Here is a 14,072-nt window from a genome sequence, read left to right as displayed (position 1 = left end):
CTCTTTGGCCTTGCTCTGCTGGCAGCGGTTTATTTATCATGTAGTCTCATAATACAGCAGCACATATGATCAAGTCAAGTCAAGAGTTTTAATTGTCACGGCATACAGGTATACAATGAAATGCGGGTGGTCTTGCCCGCAACGATGTGCAATACAGTGGTACAACATATAATAGAATCAAAAAATGAAAAAACAACATTGTGCAGTAAACAGGTAACAGGTAACATGGAGTGACATCTCGGTATCTGTACATAGTTATTTACAGAGCATATGGGACATGCTAGTTAGCTTTGGTAGTGCAATACACTGTTCCTGTTATTCTAATTTAAAGTGTCCTTTCCTTTGGCCATAAGTGTGCGTGTGTGCGACATGAGTGTGTGCCCGCTCATGTTAAAGTGTTAAGTGGCTGCTCGTGTGTGAGCGTGCACAGCGTGCGTGTCGTGTGTGTGTTCATGTGTGCTTGTGTGTGGATAGTTCAATGTTCTGAGCACTCAATGTTCATTGTTCATGGCTCTGATGGCCTGGGGGAAGAAGCTGAGCCTAAGCCGCTCTGTCCTAGTAGCTGGGGTTCGCAGGCGTCTGCCTGACCTCAGCAGCTGAAACAGGCTGTTATTGGGGTGGTGAGGGTCTTTCATTATCCTGCAGGCTCTGGATTTGCACCTCTTGTTGTATAGAACCTGCAGGGGGGGTAGTGCAATACCCGTGGTACGCTCGGCTGAGCGCACCACTCTCTGTAGGGCCTTCTTGTCCTGTGCCGTGCTGTTTCCATACCAGGCAGTGATGTTTCCGGTCAGGATGCTCTCTACAGCTCCTGAGTAGAAGGACTGGAGTATCTGATCTCCTCTCCGGGAGGGGTAGAAGTGACAAGAAGGAACAGTAGGAGGGAACCAAGGTTTATATAGTCCCAACCTGGTGTAGACAGTAGACGCTTTGCCTACAGCACCCTCCAGTGGACACAGAAATACATGCAGTCATGAGGGCAGTAGAGAGCAATTACAGTCAGTTACAACCATACATACACCCTCTATATTCAACACTCCCACTTATGGTTGCTTAACATTCTGTATGGACTCTTCAAAACAATTTACAAAAGAAATAACACAGTCTTAGAACATCAAAAAGAGTATGGCATTCAATATTTACACACCAAACATAACCTCTGCAAATCTTTTCAATTTCAGTTTGGAAGCAGGTTTCGTCATAGCGTCTGCTACCATGTCATCTGTTGGACAATAAATCAGTGTCATTCTTTCTTCTCTGATGACAGATCTGATGAAATGGTACTTTATGTCCATATGCTTACACCTCTGTCGGCACACAGGGTTTCTCGCAATGGCAATAGTACCTTGGTTGTCCTCATAAACAACAGTTTTCTTATATACATAGTTATCCATCCCTCCGAGCAGTTGTTCTAGGTAAATACACTCCTGTATCCTCATGGCCAGAGCCATGTACTCGGCTTCACAAGTTGACAGTGCCACTGTGGGCTGCTTCTTTGTTTTCCATGAAACCAGTGAGCTGTTTGTGTTTAAACTAACACAGTATCCAGTTGTACTCCTTCTATCTGTGGTGTCAGCAGCCCAATCTGCATCACTGTAGGCTTTAAGCCCTAGCCCTGGGCCTTTTTCTCTTTCTGAAACAAAGTAGTTTATCTACTGTACCTTTTAGATAACGAAAAACATGTTTTACTGTGATCCAGTGTTCCTCTGTGGGATCAGCGAAATGCTGTGACAACTTACTCACTACAAAACACAGGTCAGGGCAGGTACATGTTGTTAAGTAGATGAGGCTACCCATGGCTTCCCTGTACATTTTTACATCTGTCAGTTTCTGAGCATCCTCTTGGTAATCAAGTTTCTGATAACATGGTGTTTCCCTTGTTCTACATTCCTGCATGTCAAAACGTTTCAGGATCTTTTCCACATATCTCTTCTGGGATACTGTTACACAATTTTCCGACTGCTCAAAGTCCATACCTAGGAAATGCTTTAACCTGCCAAGGTATTTCATTTTGAATCTGGTGGAGAACATACCTTTCACCTGATCTAGGTTCCTGGTGTTGTCTGCTGCGATGATCAAATCATCCACCCAAATGACGATTATCACTTTCCCTGACTCTTTTGACTCCCTTGAGTAAACGCAGGGGTCTACTGGATTCTGTAGGAAGTGATCCCTGATGAGGCATGTGTGGAGCATCTCGTTCCAATTTCGCCCAGACTGTTTCAGGCCGTAAATGGATTTTTCTAGCCTGCACACTAGCTTTTCCCCTTTCTTTTCATAACCTTCAGGTTGTTCCATATATATCTCCCTATCTATGGGTGCGTGCAGATAGGCTGTCTTCACATCCATCTGATGTAGAATCAGATTGTCCGCAGCTGCTTTCTGAACCACTACCCTTACACTGGTCAGGTTGGCGGTGGGGGAAAATGTTTCACCATAGTCTATCCCCTCCCTCTGGCTGAAACCTTTAGCTACAAATCTTGCTTTGTACTTTTCGTGGCCTTCGATCCCTTCCTTGATCGAGTACACCCATGAGAGTAAAAGTGTGGTTGTCCTGTAAGGACCTCATCTCCTCGTCCATCGCTCTCTCCCACTTACTCGACTCTGGGGACACTATGGCTTCCTTAAAGGACTGAGGCACGCCACACACCACTCTGTAGCAGTAGTCAATATCGGCGAGTGTACTGTCATCCTCGTCACTCCCTCTCCGGGCATAATCTATCAGATATTTTGGGGGTTTGTGTTCCCTTGAGGGATACCTCCCACTGCTTGAGGCACTTGACGTCACCCTCGGGTGCTCCTCGTCATCGCCCTCTGGGGGTGGCTGGCTGTCTGCTTGCACGCCTGTCCTCAGTACGCTAGGTGGGGGTGTCTCTGTCCCCCCATACCTTACCCCGGAGTCCAGCCATGGCTCCTCTGTCTGTGTCTCGATTTCGCACGTTGTCTTGGTGACAAATTTCACTAGTCTGTGCTTTTGCACCTTCCCTTTACCGGGATAGTAGACTAGGAGTGCTGGGCTCCCTCTGTCGTGTCCTACAAAGAACTCTTTTTCACATCTGGACTCAAGCTTGCCTCTGTCCTGCTGGTAAGTATAGCACACTGATCCGAATTTGTGCATTCTGGCTAGATTACATCTTTTCCCAGTCATTGCTGTATATGGGCTGGTGCCCGTGTGTTTATTAAAACACCTGTTTCTGGTGTAAGCAGCTTCTTGTACCGCATAATGCCACAGGCTCTTCGGTATGTTACTATCGTCTAGCTTACACCTGGCCATTTCAAAAAGGGTGCGCCATTCCCTCTCTGCTACCCCGATCTGATGTGGGGAGTAGGGACATGACGTCTCGTCATTTTACTTCCCCATAGGGGGCTACATCGGCAAGGAACTTTTCCGTGGCTTGGAGCGCATCACTCTTTGCTTTGAGGAAATAGACGAACACTACGCCTGTACCCACATCTGTAAAGGACTGTACGTAGTTAAAGCCACCTATGGACTCGTTCCTTACTGGACCGGCTAGGTCGGTGTTAACTAGCTCCAGCGGTCTCTTTACTTTCTCCGTGGGGCCCCTGTTCCTTGTTTTTTTCTTTTTTAACTTTGGCCATTTCCCTGGCTCTTTTATACGTTTATCGCATTTATACTTGGTCAAGTTCGACCGACAGAAGCAGGCTGAAAGGGTTCAGATGGGGGGGAAGACACTCTGGGAAAGGCACGGCTGCAGTCCGGGATTCGAACTCGCTCAGCCTCAGATCCGTGACGAGCACGGTTGTCCACGGCGCTGAAATAGCGCTCGCGGTACGTGGTGAGCTACTGGAGCTCCCCCCCCTGTTCCTTGTTTGAGTAGTTTCAAGTTCAAGTTTCTTTAATAGTTGTCATACAGAAGTACAGAATACTTTTATACAAAATGCTTCTTACTGTTTCGCTCCAGAGACTGTGTTAGACAAGATAAGTATGAAATAAAATAGTATAGCATGTAAAATAGAAGTAAAAATAGAGGTCACAGTGTTCAGTATAGACATATGTATAATGTTCGATGCAGAATAGAAGTAACTGAGTTACCATACAATATACAATATACTATGCAATGTACTAATATACAATACTATATAGTGCAGAGCAGAAATGGGATGAGGTACGATTTAGGTACAATTTATAGTAAGGTGTACGAGTTGTAGTGCAAATCCTTTACCAATAAATATAAAGTGTAAAGTGTGTTTAGGTGTTCTAAAGTGTGTAAAGTGGGTGCTGCAGTGAGTTGTTTGTTTAAAGTGAGTGTGTGCGTGTGGATGTGTGTGCTGTGATTTGATGGTTGTTGCATAGTGTTTATTGTTCGTTGAGCAGCCTGATGGCCTGGGGATAGAAGCTTCTTCTGAGTCTTTCTGTGCTCGCCTTAAGACTCCGGTATCGCTTGCCTGACCGCAGCAGTTCAAAGAGGCAGTTGTTCGGGTGGCTGGAGTCCTTGATGATTCTCTTAGCCTTCCCCCTGCACCGCTTGTTGTAAATGTTCTGGAGGGTGGGAAGCCCCCCTCCAATTGTGCGTTCGGCTGAACGTGTCACTCTTTGTAGTCTGCTACGGTCTTGTGCAGTGCTATTCCCAAACCAGGAGGTGATGTTGCCAGTCAGGATGCTCTCGATTGTACATGAGTAGAAGTTCCTAAGGATCTTCTGACTGACTTGGAACTTCCTTAGGCGCCTGAGGAAGTAGAGGCGGTGTCGTGCCTTCTTCACAACACTGTCAATGTGTGTGGTCCATGTCAAGTCCTCGGATATGTGGGCTCTGAGGTACTTGAAACTGTTCACTCTCTCAACCGGTGCCCCGTCGATGCTGAGGGGGCTGTAGTCCTTGACCCCCGACCTCCTGATGTCCACAATCATCTCTTTTGTTTTCCTGACGTTCAGGGAGAGGCAGTTCTCCTGACACCACTGTGACAGATTCTCTACCTCTTCCAGGTAGACCCTCTCGTCGTTGGCAGAGATCAGGCCCACCACTCAAGTCAAGTCAAGTCAAGAGTTTTAATTGTCACGGCATACAAGTATACAATGAAATGCGGGTGGTCTTGCCCGCAACGATGTGCAATACAGTGGTACAACATATAATAGAATCCAATAAACAAACAACATTGTGCAATAAACAGGTAACAGGTAACATGGTGTGACATCTCGGTATCTGTACATAGTTATTTACAGAGCATATAGGACATGCTAGGTAGCTTTGGTAGTGCAATACACTGTTCCTGTTGTTATACTAATCTAAAGTGGCCTTTCCTTTTGGCCATAAGTGTGCGTGTGTGCGGCATGAGTGTGTGCCCGCTCATGTTAAGTGTTAAAGTGGCTGCTAGTGTGTGCGCGTGTCGTGTGTGTGTTCATGTGTGCTTGTGTGTGGATAGTTCAGTGTTCTGTGGCACTCAATGTTCATTGGTCAAGGCTCTGATGGCCTGGGGGAAGAAGCTTAGCCTAAGCCTCTCTGTCCTAGTAGCTGGGGTTCGCAGGCGTCTGCCTGACCTCAGCAGCTGGAACAGGCTCTGTGCAGGCTCTGCAGGCTCTGGATTTGCACCTCTTGTTGTATAGAACCTGCAGGGGAGGTAGTGCAATACCCGTGGTACGCTCGGCTGAGCGCACCACTCTCTGTAGGGCCTTCTTGTCCTGTGCCGTGCTGTTTCCATACCAGGCAGTGATGTTTCCGGTCAAGATGCTCTCTACAGCTCCTGAGTAGAAGGACTGGAGTATCTTCCCCGATACTCTGAACTTCCTTAACTGTCTCAGGTGGTAGAGGCGCTGTTTCGTCTTCTTTACTACTGTGTCTATGTGTGTTGACCATGTCAGATCCTCTGAGATGTGGACCCCCAGGTACTTAAAGCTGCTCACCCTGTCCACGGTAGCCCCGTTAATCATCAGTGGTGTGTGTGTCTCCTGCTGTCCTCTCCTATAATCCACGATCAGCTCCTTGGTTTTACCAATGTTCAGGAGCAGGCTGTTGTCCTGGCACCAGCGTTCCAGTACCTCAACCTCCTCCCGGTAGGCCTTCTCGTCGTTGTCCGAGATCAGCCCCACCACCACCGTGTCGTCTGCGAACTTCACTATGGAGTTGGAGCTGAACTTGGCCACACACTTGGCCAAACACTACTGTGTCATCAGCAAATTTGATGATTGTGTTTTTGTTCCGCTGTGCCACGCAGTCATGTGTGTACAGGGAGTAGAGGAGGGGGCTCAGAACACTGCCCTGGGGGGCCCCTATGTTGAGCGTGGATGAGGGTTTCCTGCTCTTACCACCTGGGGTCTGCCCGTCAGGAAGTCCAAGACCAACTGGCAGAGGTCATAGTTCAAGCCCAGGTCCCTGAGCTTGGCTATGAGTTTGGAGGGGACTATGGTATTGAATGCTGAGCTGTAGTCAATGAACAGCATTCTCACATAGTTCCCCTGCCTCTTGTCCAGGTGTGATGCTGCTGTGTGCAGCACATGGGCTATGGCATCCTCCGTGGATCTGTTAGGGCGGTATGCAAATTGCAGTAAACTTCCCTCTTATGCAAACTTCACATTCTTTGTCAGGTCTATGCCTCTCACCTTTAATGTGCATACCGTCTGTCACTGCTTGTAGCTTTAGCAAATCCTCGTGATTACAATGACCCATAATTTCATGCCACGTCTGGATGTCATGGCTAACAGTCACATTGCATTTGTCATTATTATTGCACTCCGTTTGTAAGTAATACATTCTCCCATATACGTCGATATTAAAACGCGTACCATCTCGTTCTACAAGAACATCTTTACCTTCACTGAAGAACACTTCGGCGCCGTTAGCAGTAGCAGATTTGACTGAGAATAGTTCTTGTGGGAACGAGGGTATATATAAAGCATTCTTTAATGTCACTGTACACCGGCGTCCCTTACTGTCTATAAGGCGTACCTGTGCGTCTCCTCTCTCTTGCGCCAACCCGTAGGTGCGCTTCCCGTCTGCCAGCTCCATGCTGTGTCGTTCCGGCTCGAAGGATTTATCGAAGTTCTTGAAACTGCTCCTGTCGTTGATGATGTGGGACGACACACCTGTATCTACGATCAACCCCCTCCTCGGGAGCTGCCGGTGCTGTGTTGGCCGGGTGACGCCTGTAGGCCGCGCCCCGAAAGCGAAATCCTCTGGTCCCGCCGCTCTTCGTGCGTCATCTCGACCCGTCACACGATCTCTGTTGCCGTCATCTTGTCTGTAGTCGCCATCTCGTCCACAGTCGCCATCTTGGCCGCGGCCGCCATCTCGTCCATCGCCGCCATCTTGTTTGTAGTCGCGGTCTCGTCCGTCGCCGCTATCTTGTCCATGTGCGCCGCCTCGTCTCTGGCCGACATCTTGCCCATGTGCGTATCGGGCGCTCTGGGTGGATATCCTCTGAAGCCTCAAAGTTCCGCAGCTTGGCTTTGAACTGCCCCAATGTCATGTCCGTCGAACCGTGGGTAACCAGTAGCGCGAATGGCCTGTATAACTCCAGCAGTCCTCTCATCACCATTGCCATCATTAGCCCCTCTCCTGGTGCCTCTCCTGCACTCTTGAGCGCCGTCATGATCTGCTCAGCTCGGATGATGTATTCTGTCATCGTCTCTGTGTGCCCCTTCTTCAGAGCCGTTAACGTTACGTAGAGGGACACTACTTGGGGCCTTCCCCGTCCGATGTAATGCTCCCTCAACACTCCCAGGCTTTCTTGGCCTTTGTCCTTCGTGTCGCGGAATATTAGTCCCAAGCTCGTATCGTCGAGCAGCGGCGCCAACTCACAGTATGCGTCCACGTTTAGTTTGTCGTCTTGTGCTTGGTCCTCCGCCGTCAATGGCCCTGCGGGGGCCGCCAGGATCACCGCCTTGAGTCCCGCGCTGTGCATGCAACATAGCATGCGCTCTTCCCAGAGCTCATATCCTTCCGCTTTCCCGTTAAATGTGGGCCACTTGCTTCTTCCCTTGGTCGCCATCCTCTTTCTTGGTGGTAGGTGGTTGGTGTAGCTTAAGCTCCGTTGGCCTAGTATCTAGCCACGCGGTACTCCCGGTGCTGCTCTGGCCTACACGTGAGCTAAGCTAACTACCTTTATTATTTCGCCCCTGCGAGATCTGGGCCCATAACCTGTTAACAGATTTGGCAATGGGGCGACAATAATGTATACAAGAGGCATGGTATTCTCTCTTTGGCCTTGCTCTGCTGGCAGCGGTTTATTTATCATGTAGTCTCATAATACAGCAGCACATATGATCTCCTCTCCGGGAGGGGTAGAAGTGACAAGAAGGAACAGTAGGAGGGAACCAAGGTTTATATAGTCCCAACCTGGTGTAGACAGTAGACGCTCCGTCTACAGCACCCTCCAGTGGACACAGAAATACATGCAGTCATGAGGGCAGTAGAGAGCAATTACAGTCAGTTACAACCGGCGCGCCTCTCAGGGAGGAGTCAGACTGTTGGAGGATACTGTGATCGCAGACGTTAATGTAGCCTGTAGCCTGTAGACCTTGTGTATGTATGTATGTGACAAATAAACCTCTTGAATCCTGTCACATATTCAATCAGTTTCAGTTCTACAGAACACATAATACTAGACAACTCACTTGTTGAGGTCCGGCCGTCTGGACGGTCTGGGCTTCCACAGCACATTCCATGATAAAAAAAAAGTATCCATTTAATTAGATGATAGATCATCATCCAACACTGTCTACAGTATCTAATCCTATCCTGTGTTCTGATACGAGTCCGACCGCAGGCGCCGGCACGGTCACCGGGCGTTGTAATACTAATAATAGTCGCAGCAGGCTGCAGTGCCGCCGCGCTCCGAATGGTAATTGCAAGAATAGCATGCATGTTGCCATATTACGTGTGAATTAGTGCGCAAATCATTAATCATACATCCAAAATAGCATACGTTTATTATTATACACGATGATGATACAGAAAATTACAGAAAAATGAGAAATGCATGGCAAAAGTAGCATTTATTTTCAGTAATTTAGAGACCCCCAGGGGAGCTTTAGAGACCCCCAAGGGAGCTGATGTCTGATCTAGGGGAGCTATAGCGGACCGAGCTCACCCTGTGGATCGCACCCTGCATACACCCTCTATATTCAACAGAGATCACAGTGCCAGTGTAGTTTTCTTCTGATTACGGATGTACCAACAGGGTTCGATACAGTGTGTGACAGCCAATGTGAAGTATTGAAAATAAACGCAACGCAGATGGGGAGAGTCACGGAGCAGCAGGTGACGAGTGGATTAAATGATCAAAGGCTAGAAACACTGTTATCTTTCAGGGGTTATGAGGAAATGACCATTGCATAGTCTATTTTGGTAACAAGTATATTGTGTTTGACCGCATTATTTGATAATGACCGTTGTATTTGAAAAGTGCACCAATAATTAAACTTCAACGATGAACATATCCACTGTCCTGACACTATGATAAACTTTTGCAGGACATATGATCTAATTTGGTTCAGTTGTTCACTTAATTGTTTGAAATATCTAATGTTCTGGTGCTGTTATAAGCTGTTGCATTATACTATTCTCTGATTTGACATTGGTATTTGAATTTTGCATGCTATATTGCATTTTGAACCCAAAATTAGCAGTATAGCATTCTATGTTAAGAGTTTTGCATATTTAAACTCTGATGTGCAAAATGCATGAAAGCAGTCGTAAAAAAAAACGTATCACAAACGTTACTATAGTCACCTCATTATTGTGAATTTGCAGAAAAATATCAAAGCTGTGTAAGCCGATTAAACTTCTCTCTACTCACTCAGCCCTTCTCACTGATGCTGAGCTTATCCCTCCCTCACCCGCCCACCATACTTCTTCTCGCCCTCCCTCCCTCCCTCTCTCCTTCTCTAAGCTTCAGAGATATTAACAGATCTTCTGGTTATGTACTTTACTCTACTAACTAGTGAAAGTCCACCTGATAGTCCACCCCAATGGACCCTGTTGGGGCTGGCATGGGTTAGCACCCCATTACAGTGGTGCTGCAGACTGTTTTGCTGCACCCAAAAACAGCTACGTAGGACAAAATACCCCTAGAGCAACGGTGGGAACCTTTTTGGGTTGATCCAATAGCTGTCAGCGATAGCATAATGTCTGTTTGCTTAGTAAATGTAACATGGGATATCTCATACAGCTTTGGTCTAGTGGCACAGGGTTTTCAAACCAGATTGGCCTTTTTATGAACAAAGGAATTATGCTTGATTCTGGAAATCCAAAATAACACCCAAGTGTTTTTACAATTAACTGTAATATTACCTACTGTACCATGACCCCTTTGGTGTCAGTAATGAATCCTCCACTTGCAAAACATCCATAATGCCCCAGCTCATCTACTTTGTAGTTTGTGGGCGGCTAACGCTGAGTGGTGGATATGTCAAATTCCACACATGCATGAAAGTGGTGCCTACAAAGGGGACAGGAGCGAGCATGACTGTGGGGCAGGAGAGACACCCGAGGACACAGCAGTGACAGGAAGTTGCTGATTTGAGGGTGTCTGGGGGACTTGTGGAGAGGGTCTGGTGGTGCCTGGGGCAAGGAAGGGCGTCTTTTAGGCCGCCAAAGGTAAAGAAGGCATGTTTTTCACCCACAAGCACACACACTTACAGGGAAATGGCTCCATATACTGCAATCCAGGCCAAGTGCCCTGGTCCTTGCTGCTTGTCAATCGGACCTTCGCGAGTTCCCGGCCAGAGATAATCAAGCACAAAGGTGGTTCTTCACGCACACTTTGAATTGGCCATATACTAGGGATCTTTTTGTTGATTGGACATTCCTGGCCAGAGATAAGGAAACCAGAGGTTTCCTCCATAGGGAACTGATGAAACCCAATAATCCAATGATGAAAGCCCTCACAATGTCCCTGGTTCTGGTGGAGAGTTCCTGCGGTGGAAAAGGGGCTCTCTTTTGGCAATGGGATTGGGTTTCTTCAGCACTTCAGTCCTTATCCCCTCCATCATTCCATTGTATGTGTGTGTGTGTGTGTGTGTGTGTGTGTGTGTGTGTGTGTGTGTGTGTGTGTGTGTGTGTGTGTGTGTGTGTGTGTGTGTGTGTGTGTGTGTGTGTGTGCGTGCGTGCGTGCGTGCGTGTGTGTGTGTGTGTGTGTGTGTGTGTGTGTGTGTGTGTGTGTGTGTGTGTGCGTGCGTGCGTGCGTGCGTGTGTGTGTGTGTGTGTGTGTGTGTGTGTGTGTGTGTGTGTGTGTGTGTGTGTAGGCACGTAATGTAAAGGGTTTAAATGTCTGAGGTTCTTTGACAATTCATCTGATATGGATAGAAACAATGTCAAACTACGGCATTCAAGGAGATACAGTACTCTTGCCACAGCACAAATCCACCTAGAAACCCACCTTCCAGTGATAAATATTTAGGAGAAGTTGTGTCATTGGTCTGCACTCCAACGGTGGGTTCACTCTATACTTTATTCTTAGCATGTACTCTGCTCTTGTTTTCTCTCTTCCATCCCATTTACTGTCTCCACCTCTCCTGTCACTCCTCCTGCCTCCTGTAACATACTGTACACTCCTCCCTCCTGTCTCACTACACCTACCCCCTGTAACATACTGTACACTCCTCCCTCCTCTCACTACACCTCCCGCCTGTAACATACTGTACACTCCTCCCTCCTGTCTCACTACACCTCCCACCTGTAACATACACTCCTCCTTCCTCTCACTCTACACCTCCCGCCTGTAACATACACTCCTCCCTTCCGCTACACTACACCTCCCGCCTGTAACATGCACTCCTCCCTCCCCCAACTCTCACCTCACCTTTCGTCTCTCTACTTTCACCTTGTCTCTTTCTCCCATACTCTCCCTCCCTCCCTCCCTCCCTTGAATCTGTCTTCCTCTCCTTCCACCCCATCCTCCATCCCTCCATCTCTCTCTCTTCCCTCTCCTTCTAACATTGCCTCCCTCGCTCCTTTGCTCCTACCCCACCCTATCTCCCTCCTCCCTCCCTCAATCTGCCCTCCACTCTCTCTTCCCCCAACCTCTCTCCCTCCCACCCTCAGGTTGCGAGCTGTATGCATTCTGTGGGGCTCTGTTTGGAATCTGCAGCATGATAACCCTGGTGGTGATCTCGGTGGACCGTTACATGGTGATCACCCGGCCACTGGCCTCCCTGGGAGCCATGTCCCGCCGGAAGGCCCTCAGCATCCTGGCCGGCGCCTGGGTCTACTCCATGGGCTGGAGCCTCCCCCCGTTCTTTGGCTGGAGTGAGTAGACTAGTCGTAGACCAGCATCACAAAGGGAAAATTTGCACGCTCACAAAATATGTTTTAAATGCCTTTACCCTTTAACTGTTTTCCTTAACCCTTTAACACTGAGGATAAACGGGGCTACCGTGGACAGGGTGAGCAGCTTTAAGTACCTGGGGGTCCACATCTCAGAGGATCTGACATGGTCAACACACATAGACACAGTCGTAAAAAAGGCGAAGCAGCGCCTCTACCACCTGAGACAGTTAAGGAAGTTCAGAGTATCTGGGAAGATACTCCAGTCTTCTACTCCGGAGCTGTAGAGAGCATCTTGACTGGAAACATCACTGCCTGGTATGGAAACAGCACGGCACAGGACAAGAAGGCCCTACAGAGAGTGGTGCGCTCAGCCGATCGTACCACGGGTATTGCACTACCTCCCCTGCAGGTTCTATACAACAAGAGGTGCAAATCCAGAGCCTGCAGAATAATGAAAGACCCTCACCACCCCAACAACAGCCTGTTCCAGCTGCTGAGGTCAGGCAGACGCCTGCGAACCCCAGCTACTAGGACAGAGAGGCTTCGGCTCAGCTTCTTCCCGCAGGCCATCAGAGCCTTGAACACTGAACACTGAGTGCCACAGAACACTGAACTCTCCACACACAAGCACACATGAGCGCACACACGACACGCACGCTGTACACGCTCGCACACTAGCAGCCACTTTAACATGAGCAAGCACACACTCATGCTGCACACGCCCACACTTATGGCCACAAAGGAAAGGTCACTTTAAAAATAGTATAGCAACAGTAACAGTGTATTGCACTACCAAAGGACCTAGCATGTCCTCCATGGCTCTGTAAATAACTTATGTACAAATACCGAGATGCCCCACTATGTTACCTGTTTATTGCACAATGTTGTTTTATTGGATTCTATTATATGTTGTACTACTGTATTGCACATCGTTGCGGGCAAGACCACCCGCATTTCATTGTATACTTGTATGCCGTGACAAATAAAACTCTTGACTTGACTTGTGAGCAATGAGGACGTTTTTGGATGTGCGTGCAATTGTTTAGTTTTTCATGTAAGTCTCCAGGGACATGGATGCAGATGAGTTTTGTCTAGAATATGAGTTAACGTTTTCAAGTATTGTTTTATTTGTCGCATACTGTATAAGGTACACATACATTACAGTGAAATGTTCTGTATGACCCTCCTGAAATTGTGCTTCATACAGTAAAAAAGAATAAAGCTAAAAAACTAAACTAAATATACAATATACAAAACTAAAGTACAAAATGCTAAACAAAATGCAAAAAATGCAGAAATGAGGTAGAGAGAAAATAATGGTGTCTATTTAATGCACAGCGGCAGACAAAGAAACAAACACATTTCAGCCCTTCGTCAGTGTTTTCACTGTGTGACTCTTTCCTCTTATGGAGCTCCTCTATACGTCTCAAGTGGCTGCCTGCCAGTGATCTTTTCCGCAAAGGAAATCACTCAGTCTTGCTGCAGTCTGGTCTTGGAGCGGGAGGAGGCTGAGGGGAACCAGACAGTAATGTAGGTGGTGAGGATGAACTAAGGAGAGATGTTTAGCTTGCTAAGTTGTCTCAGGAAGTACTGTATGTCTTCTGTTGGGCTTTCTTTGTTATTGTGGTGATGTTGGCATCCTATAAAAGTGATGTAATGCTGCACCCGGCATTAATCAAACGTTTTTTTTAGTTCAGTGAGTCAGTCATTTGTGTGTAGTAGACAGTAGTAGTCTACAACCACATGGAATGGACAAGTATAGGATTCCTCCCATTTCTTTACATACCAACATACCTACAATACAGTACATACATTCTCGTTGATGATGTGTGGCCAGCGCCTCGTTAA

The 14,072-nt window shown here is 47.6% G+C and overlaps 1 protein-coding gene across 1 annotated transcript in view; it reads left to right on the top strand.

Moving 5' to 3' along the window:
• The window catches only part of opn4b (opsin 4b), a gene marked incomplete at both ends in the record, with an annotated part of 295,664 nt that overhangs the window by 198,401 nt on the left and 83,191 nt on the right, over window positions 1-14,072 (top strand). Inside the window, 1 exon segment of the mRNA XM_084323026.1 lies at window positions 12,000-12,203. Coding sequence (XP_084179152.1) covers window positions 12,000-12,203 — 204 coding nt within the window.

This window comes from Notolepis coatsorum (genome assembly GCF_963971535.1).
Source record: "Notolepis coatsorum genome assembly, chromosome: 10".
Taxonomy (NCBI): Eukaryota; Metazoa; Chordata; class Actinopteri; order Aulopiformes; family Paralepididae; genus Notolepis; species Notolepis coatsorum.
This window is presented reverse-complemented; position numbering and strand designations above follow the sequence as displayed.